Source organism: Ciconia boyciana, chromosome 18 (assembly GCF_034638445.1).
Source record: "Ciconia boyciana chromosome 18, ASM3463844v1, whole genome shotgun sequence".
NCBI classification, from domain to species: domain Eukaryota; kingdom Metazoa; phylum Chordata; class Aves; order Ciconiiformes; family Ciconiidae; genus Ciconia; species Ciconia boyciana.
The window spans coordinates 4,640,175-4,660,000 of record NC_132951.1 but is presented as its reverse complement, the minus strand read 5'-3'; the positions used below and the strand labels follow the sequence as shown (position 1 = coordinate 4,660,000).

The 19,826-nt window shown below is 50.9% G+C and overlaps 1 protein-coding gene across 3 annotated transcripts in view; it reads right to left on the bottom strand.

Annotated features, from left to right (window-relative positions):
• The window catches only part of VAV2 (vav guanine nucleotide exchange factor 2), a 154,504-nt gene that overhangs the window by 43,777 nt on the left and 90,901 nt on the right, over positions 1-19,826 (bottom strand). For all 3 annotated transcript variants that reach the window (XM_072882764.1, XM_072882763.1, XM_072882762.1), the window contains one exon: positions 9,338-9,396. In XM_072882764.1, the coding sequence (XP_072738865.1) occupies positions 9,338-9,396 (59 nt within the window). The remainder of the gene's footprint in view (positions 1-9,337; positions 9,397-19,826) is intronic.

The following is a 19,826-nucleotide window of genomic DNA, read 5'->3' as shown; positions in this document are numbered from 1 at the left end:
TGCTGGGATGGACGGGGCTGTGCCGAGTCTTCCTGGCTCCGGATCTGGCAGAAAAACATTTCCATAGCGTGGTATCTACAGATCGCAGTTACACCTTGCAGTAACTCACAAAGCCCATGGCTGGATGTATAGCTCCTCCGACAGCCCTGTTTTGAAGAAGGCATTGTGGCAATACAAAGAAAACCCACGGGAGTCTGCGATTTCACCAAGACTGTGGACTTCAGGCTGTGCTTTCCGTGCGAGTTTGGATGGAGGGTTAGCAGCCGGCTTCAGCTCCCGTGCTGAATCTGACAGAAAAGACAGAGTCCGTCCGTCCCACTGCTGAGGTTTAACGCTGCTGCAATCCTAAAATACATTTCTCCAGGGGAAGTGCTCAGACCTCGGCTGTTCGTAGCATGCCATTTTGATAGCTCCAACCTTCCCCCCCCTTTTTTTAGCTCCCCTTTTTCTCCAGGATGGCAAGCCACTCCCTGAGCATGGGATCACCCCGTCCCCATGGGTCCCCCCTCAGCCATCGGTTCCGGCACCCCGGCGCCGTGGCGGGTCCCCTGGGCATGCCGTCCTGCCTCCGTGAGCACAGCACTCCTGGAGCCATCCAAAGAAAACCATGTGGTTTTGCAAGACGTTTACACGCAACTGAAAATGCATTCATCATTGGCTTCAGTGGGATTAGGCAGATTAAAGCCGCGTTTAATTTACTGATGTACCAAGAGGTGGCTGTGAGCTGACCAGAGGCGAGCAAAGAGGTGACCTGGAGCTGCTTCTCCAGCCCCGCTCTCGACCCGGGCACCACCTCCGAGCTTTGGTTCCCATCTGTGAAATGGGAACAAGCATCAGGGAATGATTTTAGTAAAGTGCTGTAAGATGGATGAAAACCACGCTATGAATGCCCAAGAGCCATTTTTATAAAGCAGAATGGAATCAATTCTCTCCCTGCAGAACAAGACACATCGGAGCATACCAAAAGCTGCTGAATTTAATTAAAATCATACTATTGTGTTACATTACTCATCTCTGGAAAGAAGTACCTCATGCTGTGCCAAATTTTAGACACATTCTCTGAAAAATTATGATTTGCCTTTATTTGTGGTCTGGAACTTACAAAAATTCTCACAAGATTAATTCTGATAGAAATTCAGTGGGGAAACAGCAAGCTACATCATCAGAGAACACAAAGATGATGATTTTGCAGAAGAGCGCTTACAGTATTTAGCACAGTGCACTGCACAGTGCCCAAGGGTTAGCTACATGCCCTGCTTTATCTTTAGCTCAAATCTGAACCAAGTATTTCTGGAGACTATGAGACAAGAAAATAACAGCTCGTATAATTTTATGTTTCAACACATTATCGCATTTTTTAAAAATTCTCATGTACCAATGCTTCGCCCAAGAAAGCGGTATGATTCGCTCCTCACTTCAGCTCCATGTTGACGATAACAGATGGATAAAATCAAAAGGGGAATCCAGAAACATCTTTCTCAAAAAGAAAGGGAAAAAAAAAACCAAACCCTCTGGGGTAACAGTGCAACCGATCACTAGGAAACGATTTGTCCCAGGTCTCTGACCCAGAAGAAAACTAGATTTGAAAACGCCGTGGCCGAAAATCAATGGCAAGCGTAGCGAGCAGGGACATCGGCAGCCCTCCCTCCCGGTGGGACGTCCCCGTGGCCCTACCAGGAACGCAGGGCAGCGGGTCGGGGTGGAGGGAAGATGCTCTTGCATCTCAGACACCGGCTGGAAACTGCGGCAGTGCCCTGCCGAGCCCAGCAGCGGGGCAGGGGGTTTGCACCCATCATGGGGGGGACACGGCCAGAGCCCTCGCCCCGGCGAGCCAGCGCAGCTAACCCGAGCTCAGGGCACGTCCCCCCCGGGCAGATGGCACCGATCACCCAGGGAGCATAAAAACGAATTACAGCCAGGATGTAAGGACCTGGGACGCACCCCACGGTATTTAACAACATCCCCACAAGACTCCGCAATTGCCCAACTCTGGAAAACACTCTGTTAAAACAAAAACCTTGAGACTTCCCCGGTTTTAACGTGTAGCAAAGCAGCACAAGGGAACCTTTTAGCAGTCCGAGCAGCAGTTTCTCTGCTGTACCTGAGCGGCTGCAGTCCTATGAAACGCAAGCCAATAAAAACAAGTATCTACATAAATATATATTTCTGCCTGCTTCTGGACCAGCACCAGCACCGCTGGCTGTTTGCACGAAAGCACCCCCAGCATGTCCCAGCCAAGTGGGGTCCTACTGTGCAACGTCAACCAGATCTGAAGAGACCACCTGGGCTGAGCAGCGCTTTCTGTGGTCCACAAGGAACAGAAAGATGTGTGCTTCCCCCTCTCTGCGGTGGGGTGCAAAGAGACGTGGTTTGTCCCAGAGCACCTGAGTACACCTCTCTCCAGGCACAGCCCGCGGCTGAGCCCAGGGTTCCCGAGCCCCCCTGTCCCCCAGCGCTGGGAGCCCCCCACCGCCAAGCCCCCCGTTTTGGACCAGCCGAGCCTGAACCCCTTCTCCATACCTGGGGCGAGGACTGCATTTCAGAGAGAGCTTTCCAGCACCTTTGATTGTCAACCTATGCATTGACCTTGCACAGGAAAGCAAGCTGTTTATGCCTTGCTGTTGCACCCAAAGGTGAGATGGTGCGAGGGTGGCCAGTGAGAGAAGAGGGAGCCCCGAGGGAAGCACGACATGGGCAAAGTCGATGAGCGATGACAAGGCAGGTGCACCCCGAAAACCAGCAAGCCCCACATGTGACTGTTAAGCAGAGCTATGCAAAGCAGAACTGTATCTTCATTATGCAAAGCTGCTGGTGGGGAGGGGGCGAGAGAAACTGCCTTTGCTTTTATTAGCAGATGCTTATGGGGTGACCTCAGCATCTCCCAAGCCTACAAAGCAGCCGCACAGGAAAACATGTCAATGATATTTTTCAGACTCTCTTAGGAGCAAGTCTGTGAGGATACATCCTTGCCAAAATAAATGTGTTAAAAACGTTTTTAGCTGGAAAGGAACTGCTTTTAGCTAAGGATCCTGCTTATTGACAAAGGAAGAAGTTTTACGGTCGCTCCTAAAGAAGGTTTGTCCGTGTCACAGGAAACCATCTCCACTCGACCCGCCGCCTGCGAGGTCTGCGGCTGGACCTCTGCGGATTTGTGCTGGTCAGGGGTGGTGGTCGGTCCCAGCACTGGTCCCAGTTCCAGACTCCCTGGAGCACAGGAGAGCTGCACAGCAACCGCACGCGTTTCCAGACACGGATTCCTTCCACAGCCTTCTCCATCCATTTTATAGCAACACTTAAAGTAGGTACAATGGATATACAACGGCAGTAAAAAAAATAATGGGCAGAGTGCAATTACAGAGAGCGCATTGGCAATGAATAAAACAGTCCTTGTAAAACCAACCTTACAGGAGAAGGGGTCCTGCAACTACCTCCTCACCAGAAGACACTTGAGGACTTAATCGTTAGCGACTTTAATTGCTTGCCATTTTCACACACGGCTGGATCCGCCTCCTGTGTTGAGCTACAGTCCCCAGGGGCAGGGGGAGCAGAGATCAAATCCGATCAGCATGAAGCCTCCGCCATGCTGGAGAATCTTTGCAAATTCCATAAAAGATTCCCCCTTATCTCCCTTCTCTCCTCCAGGACAGCAAGGGGAACGTCTCCTTGATCAGCTACGCTACGGCTTGTGCCATCCCATCTTTTGCACGAAGCGGGTTTTGCTGGCAGGATCACAAAGTCTCCTCCACAAGGTCACCCCCACTGCAAACGTAAGGGTACCCCCACACCGCAGCGGGGCTCAGTCAGACGGGAGAAACGGCTTAAAGTCATGAAACCTGGACAAAACTACGTCTAATTCTGAACTGGTGGATGAAGCGCAGAGCAGTTTCTGGATCAAAGGCAGGTGACCAGTGAACGACACACACTGGGAGCAGACACGCACATTTTGCAGGACAGGGGCTCCAGGCTGCCTGCGCAGGTCCGGCTCCGTTTGCCCCCCTTGCCCCCTCTCCTGCAGGCAGGGCACTCCGTGCTGAGGAACACTGCTCGCTCAGCACGGTAATATTACAACCCCGTGAACGGCGCAGGCGGGATGCTTGTGACTCTCCCTTCCCATCCCTCCTTCCTTTCACCCACGCACACATCCTGATATTATTGGCAAACCGTTAAGTACAGAAACTCCAGGGATGATAACGCTGCAAACCTCATTTTGAGCACGTCAGTCTGTTTTAATAGTTTACCTGGGCAAAGCTGAGCAATACTGAACCTCGTCAGCAAGGCACAGGGTCTGCAGGCAAAGCAGGGCGGTACGAAAGTCTCCCCCGGGTTAAATCCCCGCTGATGGGAGGATGCTGGCACAGCTCATTTAGCTTGAACTTGACTGGAGGCGGCTCCAACCCGGGCTAATCCCTGTGTTGAGCTTCTCTCCTCCCAATCTCACCTCTCAACTCACCATCTGCATTGTAGAGATGGGCAAAATGGAGACACGATAGCCTGGACGGCGGTCTGCACTTGACAGGGTGCCGGTAGGCACCCCGACACCCGCTCAGCACCGGCTCTGCAGGGAGGCGGAGGGCACCCCGGGGCTCTGGCGAGCATCAGGACCGGTGCCAGCCCGTCCCTTGGGTTGCCAGGAGGGTTCCTCTCCCCTCCTGACGTGTCCAGCCGCCTTTAAAACAGCAAATCTCAGCTCCTAATGTTCGGGACCTTCAGGGGACTCCCAGGCATCCAAAGCGCCCATCACCTCCCGCCTGGATCAAACCTGCCCTGCAGCCAAGGGCAGCTCCCAGCCAAGGGCTTGCCCTCCACTGCCAGCAAATCTGCTCTGTCACCTCAGGGCATGCGACGTGCAGAGGTTAAACGCCAAGAGAACCAGCATTAAACGCCAAGAGAATCATCATTTTGGCTTCTATTTATTTATTTGTTTAAATGCAAGGTAAACCTCAGCCCAAGGCAATGGGTTGGCCTCGCTGTGTTTGCCTGGAGGTAAAACTAATGTCACTTGTTATTCCAACAAGCTTGGGCCGGCCACCGACCCGAGGGGGTCCTGCCTTGGCCCCCAGGATGGGGAAAACACAACCGTCCCCTTCTCCTTCCCTTCACTGCCTGGCCAACTGCTCCCGCAGGAGAAAACCTCCTCTTGACAAATAGGATTCACCCCTCCTCCCCATTTGCAAATGTTTTAAAATCTATTTTATTAACTGCAGTGCCTTCTGAAGAAAGTCACTGACAGGTTCAGTTCATATATAAAGGATTTACTTAGATTAAGGGCCTCAGTAACAGGCCTTTGAACATGCTAACTCCTTCCCGTTTTCAGATGGTTTCACTGTGCACACATTAAAAATGCATGCAGGCAGCATGAGCCAATATTCCTTAACCTCCTGCTTTGCTTGCAAAACTCTGCTTCCAGGAAAAACATATATCTCGGGGAGATGAAAAAACACATGCCCCCTCCGCTCAGAGCTCACTTTCAGCCGGTGGATCTCGCTCGCACGAGGTGGACCACGGCCGGAGCCCGGAGGATGCCGGGATGTACCACGGGCAATGGAGAACAGCCAGAGCTGCAGCAGGAAAGTCTTAAGGAAAAAAAAAAGCTTTAAGAAAAAAAAAAAAATAATCCTGGTTTATTGGGACCTGCAGCAAGAAGTCCTGTTGTCCTCCAGAGAGCTGAGTTTGCTCGAGAAAACTTGGAAAGGGAATGAAAACTCATGCTCCAGAGCACCGGAGAACCTTTGCACAGTACCCCGGTACGACCACCCTGCTTCTGCCTGCTACAAAATCCTCCCGCCCAGCTTGGAAACTCAGTGCCAGCCACCGTGAGAAACGGGGCAATGGACTGAACGGGCCGCAGGTCAGGTCTGCTGTGGAAACTCCTGATGTCCTGGCTGTAAAATCAAGGCTCCTTGTTCAGAGACAGCCATGGATGGGCAAGGAGCACGGTGGTAACTTCTCACTGCGACTGCTGACAGTCCTCCAGCCAGACGGAGGAGAGGATAAGAGACAATAACAATTAAAAGAGTATCTCCTCTCCTTAGCTGATGGGCAATGCTACACGACGAGGATCTTTTCTTTGTCCCCACATACAGCCCTGCAGAATGGTGCAAACCCCAGGAAAAGGGTATAATCGCATTACCGCAGAACCCGTGCTCCCAAACGAGACCAAAAGGCAGCGCTGCCGAAGGCTGCCTGCGCCCACGCGAGCGGGCAGGTCTCGTCTCCAACAAGCCAGGTGAACAAAGGCATTTCTCACCTCCCCGTTTCTGAGAGGGGAAAATAAGACATACAAAACTAAGGGATTTGCCCAGGGCCACGTACGGCAGAGCCAAGATCTGAACGTAGTTTCACGCATCCACTTTCCCTTCAGCGCACGTCTTTATCCACAAAACCAACTTTCCTCTGAATGCCTTAAAGACAGAAAATGTGCCTTTTTCTAGGAGGTATCAATAAGCCTCTTATCATCGAGGGTCTTGCTATGCACGGGGCACTACCCAAAAAATAACCCGGTGCGGTGCTGGCGGTCCTTGCAACTACACGCTTTTTTAATTAGTGGGGAAACATCGTCTGTGCTGTTTGCACAAACAGCCTCGTGCAAGAGAGAAATCTATTTGTGCAATCATTAGAGACCGTCGCCTGCTAGGAGGGAAGTCAGCAATGCACCGTGCTGGAGGGTGACACTGTTTTCTGCCGGACTTCTGAAACCTGCAACTGGGACTAGAACAGAGCAGGAGGAGGAAAGACGCAGCACGGGCTGTAGCTACAGCTGCAAAAGATTAAGCCCAGCCTTAACAGTGTGCTGCAAACAAAACATTGCATTCAAGATCATTTTTTGCCATGTTTTGCTGCTTGTAGCTCGTTCCTTGGAAGAAACACTCTGTCATCTCAACATAGCTATCCTGATAGCTATCTGATTTACTCTGTGAAACAGGGTTTCTCTGGCAAGGTTCATGTATCCAGAAATTATTAGACAGAAAGCCTATTTTTTTTTTCACTGAATAGCATACAAGATTGATTTTTATTTTTCTACCCTACATGCCATGAAACTTATTTAAGGACAAGTAATAGGCTTGGGGATTTATTTCATTCTTAATTTGCGTGATCCTGAAGTCTTCGACGCCAAAATAGGGGTTGGAGCAGAGCCACATTCACGCTATGGGGCTGAAGACCATACAATCCATATACCATCCTAGTCGCGCTGTATTTACCATGTTTTTAAGCACCGTGTCTAAGCCAACAAGACTTTTTCCACTTATTTCAATGGCAGTGTCTTCACTGGGGGAGGGAAGGGTAGGGACCCCAATCATCAGTGGGAGCCCTGGTGAGCTGAGGGGCAGCAGTGGCCGACGTGGCCAGTCCCTTTGGGGAGCCAGAGCTGCTGCTGGTTCCCACAGATTAAATTAATTCATCTGAGATTAGTTTCTGTCGTGGAGGCTTTTGTGATGATGTAGCAAGAAATCATCTAATTAAAAGGAAAAAAAAGTGCAGCAATGGACAAAGCAAGGGCTCTCTGCCAGCAGGGGACAGCGGGGATGGGAAGGGACACCCCCGGGGGGTATCTTCCAGCTAAGGGGAGCGACGGCATTTTCTGTTCTTGCAGAGCTGGCAACGGGGAGGAGCAGGGTTAATACGCAGGAAAACCGAGTTAGAAGCAAAGACCCACTAAGCTCTGTGCTATTCTTGTGTGATTATGGTGCCAAAGGCTTCCAAGATAAGGGATTTTGGTGGGAACTGTAAATGCTGGTTGTAAAATGAATGAGAAAAAGCTTCATATCCACAAGAATAGCAAAGCCTCCCTGCTCCTGGCTCCCAGCTATCGCCCAACCCGCCCATCCCTGGCAGCGGGAGACCTCAACAGAAACACCAGGGATTCAGCCAAAGCCTTCCCAGAGGACAGCCAGCTCATTCACCCTCTGCACTGACACCAGGACCTCCCCGCCTAGGGAAGGGCTTTGCCAGGGGTGACCCATGTCATCCTCTTCCAGCCATGCCCCGAGACCTAAACCCAGCCCTTGCCAAGGCACTGCAGCTTCTGCACGTGCGGTCCCCCGTTACTCCCTGCCTCCAAACGCCTTGGATGTTCTTTTCCCTTAAAATAATAATCACTGCAGGCTTCTCCAGGACTCAGGGCTATCCTTAATAATAAATAGTCCTTAACTTACAGCACGTCTTTATTCCTCAAACCTTCACCCCCCTGAATCTCCCCCCCAAGTCCTGGTGGGATCTGTCAGATTTGTGTTTAACAGATGGGAAGGCTCCGAGTTTGTTTTACACGTGAAAAGCTGTTCCCCTCCAGCAATATCAGTGCAGTTAAGGCAGTGAAAAGAGTTCAAACAGTGGAAATGGTGGCACGGGGTGGCATAGGGTGGCATGGGGTGGCAGGCTAGAAGTAAAGCAGGGACCCCATCCAGCCCGCATCCCTACAGCCTGGCTGTGGCTGGCCCCAGGCTGCTATACCCTGACCAGAATAGCAGCAAGACACGTTCTGCGGAGAAAAGCAAATGTGTTCTATAGCTGGGGAAAAAAAAAAAACACAACCCCCCGAAAAAAAACAGGAGGAAAAGTACTTTATGCTGGGAACTCTTCCCAGTTCTATCTGTGGTCCTAATGAGATGTCGCTGATTAATAATAAAAATGCACACTAACAAGAAAACCAATTGCAAACCAATTTTGCAGGAAATTGAACAAAGACGAGGATAACAGCTCTGCTTAACAGGGCTGTCTGCTGGTTTTAATTCCTTCTCCATTGCTCCTTCAATTAGCAGAGGAGGAGCAGCCCAGCAGCAGGGCAGCCCACCCTGGGTGCCAGGGCCAGGGTCCTTCTTAACCCCATTACCCACTCAGCACTAATGTGCCTTTGTCAAAGCCAGGAAGACATTTCCCAGCTGTTAGTGACTGAAAAGCCACTTGGGCGCTTCTGCACAGACCGGAGAGCAGGGCAGGGGACAGTGGGGACAGCGGGGTGACACCACAGCTCCGCAGGCAGGGCAAAAGGGACGGGCATTGCTGGCAGTCCTGGGGTCCTGGTCCTCAGCTGCACGGCCCCTGCAGAGGGGATCTGAGCAAAACCTCCAGCAAGAGACACTAAAACCCACCCTGCTACTCTCCCCGGGAGGCATACTGCACACAACTTGTTACATTTTCACTTATTTTATTTGTAAACTACTCCTGAGCAGCTGGTGAGGTGCTTTTACAAGTACCCTGCCTACATCCCAAAGGCATCCTTGATGTCTGTTTATCCCAACCACATTAACGCTTCTAAAGAGTCTGATGTGATTAAATCCTAGGAATATGGACAGGGAGAGAGAGAAACAATATTTAAAGCACCATATTGAAAGGATCTTACCTAATTCCTTTGGTTTGAGCAATACTGTGGAAGGAGAGCCTGGATACTGCAGAGATCACCTGGAAATAAGAGAAAAAGATGCTGGTGTGCTTACTGAAGACAGAGGAAGGTTTGGTGGGAACTCGAGCACCCACAGCCCAGTATTTAGACCTGAACACCCACTGAAACGGATGTGCTCCAGTCCCCCCATCAGTGTCACAGTACGTCACCAGCAGGCTTGGAGGACACTATCAGTGCAAACACGGCTTTTGGTTTGACCACTGAGCACAAAAGGCTTTTAGCCCTCAGCTACAAAGATACCCATTCAACAGCGTCAGCCAGGAAACTCCATCCCGCCGCTCGTCTAAGTCCAGACCTGCTCCAACAGGTTTTACGCAACACTGAGAACCATTGAAAAAAACCCTCGTACTTTGCATTTTCTTACAAAAGGTTTACAACTCCTTTCGTCTCTCCCCACACAAAATGATCTTATTGAGGCAAACTTGCCAAGACTGAATGGTTTTGACTTCTTGCATTTCAATAAAGATGCATCATCAGTCTGTCAGAGGTGAGTGCAGACCGTCGCCCTTTTCTGGCGGAAAACAGCCAGAAGTGATTCAACAACAAAATATTTTCATCAGCGTCACAATCAGGAACAGTAAAGCCACCAGCTTTTTCTGAAAACTCCTATTTTTGATGGACGTTTTAATTGCTACGGAGAATTTTCAATGAAGACAAAGAACGGTTTTAGTCCCTTATAGATATAAAACATGTTTTACTCTTGCTCATATTCATCATTTCAAAGCTAGATTGAAAAAACAAACCTATTATTTTTGGACTGGTTTCCCGTCCACTGGAATGAATAGAGATGCCTGTGTCCAGGACACAGATAAAGGACTTTTTGAGCGGTCCCTGCTGTGGACCCCCAGACCCCAGCTCTCCTCCAGGCATATAAACCCAAACATCGCGGGGGCTGTGACTCTCTGGAGCCGTCCTGCACCCAACCCAGCCATGAGGCACCCGTTAGCGCCGCTTTCTTTAGGGACTGCGTGCCACCCCCGCTGAGGGATGCTTCCCTGGCTTGCTAAGCCACCTTCGGATCAGCCACCCAGGGGAGCACGTGCCCTGAGCAAGGAAGTGCCTGACTCCTCTCCTGGGACTGCCGTGGGTGCTGGAAGCCTCTCTCCCTCCCACGGTATTATCCCAGAACGTCAATCAGAGTCGCATCAAGGATCCTGATGCAAATCCTTCCCTCTGCGAGGGGCATGCAAGCACGGGGGATTGCAGGGGATGCACGCCCGCAGCTCCCCAGGACGGCCCTGGAGCCTGAGCTGCTTCTGCTGCGGCGGATCCCAGGCATCCTGCTCCAAACTCTGGCTTCTCCATACTTTTGTGGCCTTCATCCCTCTTCATCCCTCCCCCTCTTAGGGGAGACCTCATCGCTCTCTACAACTGCCTGAAAGGAGGCTGGAGAGAGGTGGGGTCGGTCTCTCCCAGGTAACAAGTGATGGGACGAGAGGAAATGGCCTCAAGTTGTGCCAGGGGAGGTTTAGACTGGATATTAGGAAATTTTACTTCACTGAAAGGGTTGTCCAGCATTGGAACAGGCTGCCCAGGGAAGGGGTTGAGTCCCCATCCCTGGAGGTATCTAAAAGACGTTTGGATGAGGTGCTTAGGGCCATGGTGTAGTGGTGGGCTTGGTAGTGTTGGGTTTACAGTTGGACTCGATGATCTTAAAGGTCTTTTCCAACCTGTGCGATTCTGTGATTGCTCCAGGACTGTTTTCTCTTACCATTGCCATGAATTCCAGCCCGGCTGTCGGCTGCCAGTGCCCCACGCGTGGACCCGAAGCCGGGGCAGCAACAAAGGAGCTGCCGCAGTTTGGCATTTAGACTTTCACACGAACAGAGATGCTGAATTATTCAACAAGGCCAATAAGACTCCACGAATGTCAAAACTTGGCCAAGTTTCTCCCTGGTATAAAATGTCACTAGTGGGAGTTCAATGCAGAAAGGAGCTCCAGAGCAAGAGGGAATTTTCCTCGCATCTCAGAAGCCTTTATTGCCCCCGTGCAATGCTTCTAGCAAAAAAGGACTTTACCAAAGCATCCTTCCACATCTTTTTTTTTTTTTTTTTTTTTTTTAAGATGTTGCCCCTGAGAGTTCCCTCTAAGCACAGGATGTGGATAAGGGATTTTTTTTAAATTAGACAAAGCATTACTTTTGCTACTGCTGTCATGAGCATATTTTGGCCTATTTCTCACTCTCGCGAGCCCATCTGGATAGCTACCAGACCACCACCCCTGGCATGCCTGGTTTTACAGGGATGCCCTGGAGCCACTGATTACGGACCATAATTACTGTGCAACTAGAAGAGAAACCGTAAACTTTCTCAAGCAGAAATTTAGTGCCATGGACGTAAATGCAGTAAAGTTCCTCACTTCACTGTAATCTAACAAAAAAGCAGCACGGAGGAAGGTTGGTCGCTTCTGGAAAAGGTGCTTCAGCTACGTGCTCTCCTGCCAGCGAGCTGCAAGCTCCCAGCGCCAGCCGGCGAGATTCCCACCTCTATTTTGGGGAGGTGTTAAGCAAGCCTGGCTCTCCGAGTCCCTCTCACACCCCTATCTCTGGCCGGTCTCTCGTTTGCTCTGGCTTTGAGGAGTGTCAAGCGAAGACGTGGCTTCTGGTAATGTCAGGCTTCAATGAACAAATCTGCTCCGGAGAAAGCGAAAGGGGCTGAGCCCCCTTGGAAGGAGAAGGCAGCCCTGACTGTGAGCTCCACGCGAACCACGTCCCTCCCAGTGCACTAAAGTGCGTGCTGTCATTTCAATCTGCATTTTTAAGTAAGGTTGGCTTTGCCTTTAGAAATGACATGAACAGCAACAGGAGAAAGCAGGTTAAAACATAGCCAGGAGTCAAAGAAATCAGATCTTACACCCCAAATTCTCAGCAACTTAAAAGACCACTCCGGGCATGTTATTAAATCTCCCTGTGCTGCAGTCTCCTGCCTCTAAAATTCTCCCCAGCTGGGGAGAGGAGGTGGGACTGAGTTCATCAGCAGCCACGAAAGGCTCCAGGGCTCGTCAGGGCAGAGCCGCGGCGCAGAGCATCGCTGCCGGCAAGCGGTACCTGCACACGCCGAGCCCAAACGGGGCGTGGAGGCTGGAGAGGCGGCTGGCAGCCCCCAGCCCCGCTCCATAGGGCTTAAAATAGTCCAAGGGAAGTCCTAGACTGATTGAATGAGTCTCTTCTGCGGTCTACTATTAGACTTATAAAGTACAAAAATCAGTTTATGAATCAGACAGTTATACCACAGGGTTTGACTTCCAGGGAAATTTAAGAGAAAAGCGCACTGTTCTCTACGCCAACAATTTTTGCTTTGTTCTTTTATGAAAAGCCCCAGGCGCTGAACATCTTGGCACATAAAAGCCCGGGACCTGGTTCCAGCAACGAGCCAGCATGCACAGATCCGCTTGCCTACGCTTAGGCTCCCAAATCGATGCTCAGGTACGTAAGCAAAGCGACTCACTTTGAGGGATCAGGTACAAAGAGCCTCCACGAAGCTTGGCATCTCCGAAAGCAAGACTGAACAGTAACTGTCCCAATACCAGGGAGTATTTTTCCAACAACAACTCCCGCTAAGGCAGTAGCCGAGAGCAAGAAAAGCCAAGTGCAACCCCAGCTCCTGTGCTCCAGCCTGCCAGCCCCCAGCCAGGGAAGTGCTTAAGCATGCATTTAAGGATAAGTAATCCTCTCAATTTCAACAGGATTAAACAACATTCTTAAAAGTAAGTCAATCCTTAAGTGTTTGCTAAACTGTATCTCATTTTCCCTGTAAAGCAGCTGCTTATTTGCAGAGAAACGCAGTAATATTTCCTGCCGCTCCCAGCTATCGTTTCCTATTAGGCCAGGCAGGATCCGCGTTGTTACGCACCCACGCAGCAGTTGGCACAAGGGGTCCCTGATCTCATCTGAGGCTTTTCGTTGCTTCTGCAATGCCAGGACATATTAATACAACTAATACAGATATGACACTAAGTGGAATTATAGTTCACTGGTTATTTATACCCCCCCCTTTCTTCTACGGCAGCCTGCAAATGCAGACGCTTTGCTTCCCAAGGCAGATAGTATAACCAAAAATGACTTCTTGCCATGGGGTATCGCTTCCCTTCAGATTTATGCCGATTATTTCATAAGCTTGGACCTTTGGATTTCCCCTCTTAAAACTAACCCGCTGCTCAAAACTGGGAATCCAGTAGAACCGAGGCTGCTGCATCCTGGAAGTGCTCCTGGAGCTCACCAGCAGCCACGAGCAACAGCTTCCGAATGCGCTGGTCCCTCGAACCGCACTCGAGAAGGCTGCAGTGACCAAAACGGCATCGCGCCCACGTGCCGGGGTAGCGCGGGGGTCTCCCGGCCCCATCCCGAGGCAGCAACGTCCTGGGGGAAAGCACCCTGCTCCGCACTGGCAGACGAGAGGCTTAGCAAAGTCATTTGAACATGGTGCTTGGGAAAACTGTGGTTTCATCTGTGTGTTTGTCTTCCAGGAGAAGGAGGGCTGCGGGCTTAAACAACAGGGGCTTACGCAGATTATTATTACTTCTTCACCCATTTCTCAACGCAATTTCCTCTCAGAAAACTGCATTCAGCGTGCAAACGTTACCATAAAAGCTATATATAACATCCTGCTGACAATAAGATGCCAGAAATAGAGCTATAAAGGTATGCAGGGCAGGTGATGCACAGACAGACTTTCTCTAGGGTCAGCCTGCAAAGGGTTAGTGGGAAATTCCTGGTGGTTTCACTGTGCAAGGTGAAGGATGCCCTTCGCATTCCTGACGTACCAGTTTGCCTTGTATTTTTAGACACATGCTAAATCCAACCACCCAGCCGATCATTTACTGACCGGCACGGGACGGGATCATTGCTGTGAATCGACAGAACCAGAAAGGGAGCACAAGGGCCGTGCACGTGATTTCGGAGGCTGAGCATCAGAGGTCTCGTGGAGACCCTGATTTAAAAAGGGACCAAACTCTGAACTTCTTGGGAAAAAGAAAAAAAGAAGGGGGAAAAAAAAAATCAAGTCTCAGACTGGGTTCTTCACACTCACTGCTCACTTTGCAAGAAACCCAGCTGAGTAAAGAAATGGGATTTTTGGAGAAAAAAAAACAAAAAACAAAAAACAAAAAAAACCCCAAACCCACAAAAAACCCCCCAAACCCTCCCACCACCACTATAAGAAATCCACTACTTTTCTTCTTCCTTACTACCAACGCTTTCTTTTAGGAATTATAGATTTAAAAATAAACTAAAGCAAAACAAAAAATAAATTATTACGCTTCCTGCTCTTCTATTTCCTCCAGCATTTTTTATTGCTGATGGTATCTCTGTGCATCTAGAAAACCTCAAATAAACTCTCTCCTTATTTGAAAAAACAAACTGGAGCACACTTTGCATACGAGGAACCCCCCAGCTCTCCGCGTTCTGTGGGTGCACGGGCAGAGCCCGAGCGAGCGGCAGGGGTTGCTGCCAGGCTCGCAGCCCATGCCGAGCCCCAGCAAGGTCGTGCGTTCCCAGAACAAGCAAATATTTACTTCTAAGCAAATCAGGAGCTCTGCACAGCGGTGATAAGTCTGGGCAGAGACCTCGATGTTGCCACCTGGCGTGGTTTAGCCCCAGCCGGCAACTCAGCCCCCCCAGCCGCTCGCTCACTCCCCCCTGGTGGGATGGGGAGAGAATCGGAAGAGCAAAAGTGAGAACACTCGTGGGTTGAGATAAGGACAGTTTAATAGGGAAAGCAAAAGCCACGCACGCAAGCAAAGCAAGGAATTCCTTCACTCCTTCCCATGGCAGGCAGGGGTTCAGCCATCTCCAGGACAGCAGGGCTCCATCACACCCAACGGTGACTTGGGAAGACAAACGCCATCACTCCGAATGTCCCCCCCTTCCTTCTTCTTCCCCAGCTTTATATACTGAGCATGACACTGTATGGTGTGGAATAGCCCTTGGGTCAGTTGGGATCAACTGTCCTGGCTGTGCCCCCTCCCAGCTTCTTCTGCACCTGGCAGAGCACGGGGAGCTGAAAAGTCCTTGACCAGTGCAGCAACAACTAAAACATCTCTGTGCTATCAACACTGTTTTCAGCACAAATCCAAAACATAGCCCCACACCAGCCACTATAAAGAGAATTAACTCTATCTCAGCTGAAACCAGGACACCACCTCTGCACTTACCCTTCTGGGGTGGGAGGTGGTTTCAGAGCCTGAAATGACACGGAGTAATTTTCTGGTTTGCCCCTAAACTCACGAAGAGAAAAAAAAAAAAAAAAAAAAAAATCCAAACATCCCCAGCCTCTGTGTGGGCAGAAACCTGACCCCAAATTCAGAGACAAGCTGGCTAAATTATTTCAGAGTTGGATAACAGCATTCAATAATAAAAACACTGATATGAAGAGTGCCAGGGACAAGGCTGCTAAAATAAAAGCAGCCATGAGAGCAAGTAGGATTTGCCCCAGTTGCCTCCAGTTTGCGGTGCTGGAGAGCCCTGTATTTTCTCCCACTGTTGCACGTGGCAGTGGCCAGCGAGGTTGCCGGTCAGCTCATGTTTGCTCTTTGCTTGCTGAGGAGCATCCCTGCCCGCCCGGGGCATTCCGCAGCCCCTTCCACCCCGCTGCACACACACCCCAGGCTGTGCCCAACCAGGATCTGATATTTGCAAGCCAAAGCGTCACCAGCGGTTCCCAGCCTCCCATCTCCTCTGTTTGCATATGCCTCTCCCACGATTCATACCTCAGCTAGACCAGCCCTGGAAAGCCAGCGTAGCCAAGCTCCGAGTGAGAGAGCCAACACAAAACACAACGGGCTCGCTCCGCATCAATTATTTGTGCTCCGTGTGTGCTGTTGCCTAGCGCATAAACCTGCAAGGCCCTATAGCACGCGTGCAGTGAGCACAGCACACGTTAAACCTACAGCTGCCTTCCAGCCCTCTCCCTGCACGCCGCGCAGCCAGGGCTGCTGCCGCTTGAGCATCCCGCAGATGTGGCTGGGAATTCCTTAAGCCAACATCGCCCGATACAATCCAGAACCCGAGAAGAGCATCGCTGTACGTGGCTACGGCAGGAGAGCAGCAGCCCCTGGCCAGGCAGGAGGAAATTAGCCTGTAGTGATTTATTTCTTTATTTATTTATTTCTGATGCCAAGGGAGGGCAGAGCCCTGTTATGGGATCAAATCAGTTTGATTTTCCTACACCCAGGGCTCTCTCCTCTCAGCTGGATCTCACCCACCCAGCTGGCTGCTGAGGATGAGGGCTATTAAATAATAACCCATTTGGACAACTGGATTGTGCCTTTCCAGGTCGGATGTGTCGGCCTGAACAGTTTCCCCTGCGGCTCCTCTCCCCCTGCCCGGGGATGACGTGGCTTCGCCTCCCATTCCCACTTGTGCCAGGCGGAAAGGCAACGTGCCGGGGAAGAGCGGTGCTTGCTGGCACGCAGCGTTTGGAGAGGTGCCAGCTGAGCGGATTTTGGCCGATACATATTTGATAAGGATTTTAAATCAAAGCCAGGGAAGTTCTCCCGTGACGGTGTGTCTGTGGCAGGCTTCTCTCCCTGTATTTCACTACAAAGGACCACGCAACAGATGGGGAACTCTGTGATGGGGGTATGGTAAAGCCTCTCCCCTCCTCCAACAAATACCCATTCCAGGGATCCTTCACTGCCGCTCCCTTTTCAGTTATTGAAATATTGGCAACTCGTGACATTGTTATGGAGCTGCAGATGAGCTTTAGAGCACCCATCAAATCACAGGAGATGGAGGAACCAGAAACGTAAAACAAAACCCATTTGCCAGAGCAAGTGGGGAACAACAAAGCTGCCCAGCTTCCAGCACCCCTCTGGGTTTGCTGCTCCCTTGGCCTCAAAGATGCGTGTGTAGCGTTAAGTGCTGTTCTCAGGGAAGCAGCAAACATCATCCTAAAGCCCGAACAGCGGGTCAGGGGAGAGCTGGCCAGGGATGCTAGGACCACGTGCCTCACCGGGGCTGGACTGCTGGGCTGGACTTCCAATCTGCAAAGTGGACGCAGGAAAACCAGGTACAAGCTGGATTTTGCTTCTCGAATTCAGCAAGGAAGGCTGGTCGTACACGCTCCTTCCTTTTCTAAAGGGAACCTCGGTCATGGAAGTAGCAAAGGGTTAAAATAATCTCAAGTGAACATCTGACACAGATTGTCCCCGAGACCTCTTAGCCACAGTTCAGAGCACCGGTGTCAGGCTGCGTTATGGTTACTGCCGCGTTACAGGGACGAGCGATTACACCTCTCAAGATAATGAGGTTAAACCGTCTAACGAGAGCCCATCGTCAGAGATGCACTTTCCAGGAGAAAGCATCTTTTACCAAAACCAAAAACTCCTCTGAGAAAGCAGGAGGAACGTGCACCAAGGTTTTGCGTTATTTCCTTACAAGGCAGCTGGGGAGGGAGTGCCTCCCCCAGCAAGGCTGCCTTCGCAGGAGCATTTACCAACAAAAAGCTGGAGCACGTATAGCAATTTTTACAGATCTGACTAAAAACGCCTAAAATGCATCCCCAGCCAGCCTGGCAGTCCACGCAGCGTTGGGGCACCAGAAGCATTTCCCGTGCCCACGGCTCTGCTCCCCGGGGCCCCGGCACCGAGCCCCACCAGCGGCACGGGGCAGGGGTGAGGCTCGCTACGCTGGGGAGGGAGCCCAGAGCATCCATCTCCCAAACCAGAAATCCTTCGCAGTTGCAATCTGTGGCTGCCATGTCCTCAGGGGACCCTCACAAATCCATATTTGATAAGCACTAGATTACACTTCTGTGTAACGAGGGTGTAAGTAAGCTCAATGCCTTTAGCCCCCTCACCGTCCCCAAAGCTTCAAGAGGGGGAAAGGGGCGACGGGGCTGGGAGAGCATCCATACCACCCTGCTAGTGCTGGGAAGCATCACCTGCCATAACTGCAAATGCAACGAAAGCCCAAAGCTCCCCGGGGAGCAGGAGGAGTCGGGCAAAAATTGGTCTGATGCAGAATGGTCATCCCCAAACAGGAGGGAGAAAACCCCCAAGGTTTTCCTCCCCATCCCTTCCCAAGCAGAGAGGGAGCAAAGGGGAGAAGCAGATTTTTCTCCTGGCTCCTGTGCTCCCCAGGGTGCTGCGGGCACTGCCAGCAGCTCTCCACGGAGCAAACTCCATCTACAGATCAATCACAGATGATAAATTGCATTAGAAAAGAGGAGAGGAACGGGACCCTGAGAAGAGAAAGGAAAGGGCATTTCTGGACCTGATCCTCAGGCACTGTAAAATCACCCCCACTCCCGTCAGCTGCTCTGATTTACAGCCCGGACTCTGCCTGTATCAGGGCTCTGATAACTTGGGATGTTCCAGGGCTCTGGGCAGCTCCTCCGCTTCCAGAGCACCGCTGCGTCGTGAAGCCCATTAGCTGTAATGTGCTGCTCTAAGCCCCGCTACCATTACACTGTATGTGTTTGGCTGGTCTTTTTAAAACAGGGTTATTAAATCCAGCATTATTTTGCATTAAACCCATGATTTGACCACATTACGTGTTGGGGATGCAAATATTAAGTCACTGGCAAAGCCTCTGCCTGATTTCCAGTGGGAACAGGACTTGTATCATTTTAACACGTTTATTTTGAGCTCTTTGGGGCCAGCGTACTGTCTGCTATCATGTAGCCTTACAACAGTGAGCAGTCATTGCAAAACCAGCAACATCCCCTGACAAGGAGGAGAAAAGAGTAACTTGGGTGGATTTATAGCTACTGGTAGAAAAGCTCTGCACCCTATCACACCACCATAAGCTTCCCAGATGCACACACATCCTCTGCCATATTTAAGACACCAATCTGGCTTTTCCTATTACAGAGCAGCTGAGTATCGGAGGGAACACTGACACACGTCTCTTAGGGGACCCTAAGCCCTGATGTCTGCGTAAGGAGGGATCTGTGCTCCTCCATCCCCGTCGTGATACAGATGTCCCCATCTCACAGCAAACACACCGAGCCAGGACCACGGCAGAGCAGGGTTCCTTGCCTCCCCGGGACACAGAGACGATGCAAAGGCAAGAGAGGAAGAAGCAAAGCAACCCGACACGCAGAAGCACCGAGAGCTGCAAACAAGCCCGACCGCGGTCTCGCTGCGCTGCTCCCCACACCACCCACGACTCCCAAGCACAGAAATTAATGCCCTGAAACTGTAGTGCTTGCTTTATGCTGCCAAGTTCCTTTAATACAACAGCAATAAATACTTATTCTGGTACTTAATGGCCTCTCTCCTCTGACATGGATGCTGAGCTGCTGTCTCGTTCGGTTACTTTTACTATCACTGTCTGATAGCTTGGCAATGACTCGAGTGAGGAGCTGGCTTTGATGGGACTTTAAAGCCTGGGCGGGGGGGAACCCAAGCAGTTTTTCAAGTGAGCTAACACCAAAGCCAACAGACACAAAGTGAGAACGTGCCTGCTGCTGTGCCTCCAGCTGAACA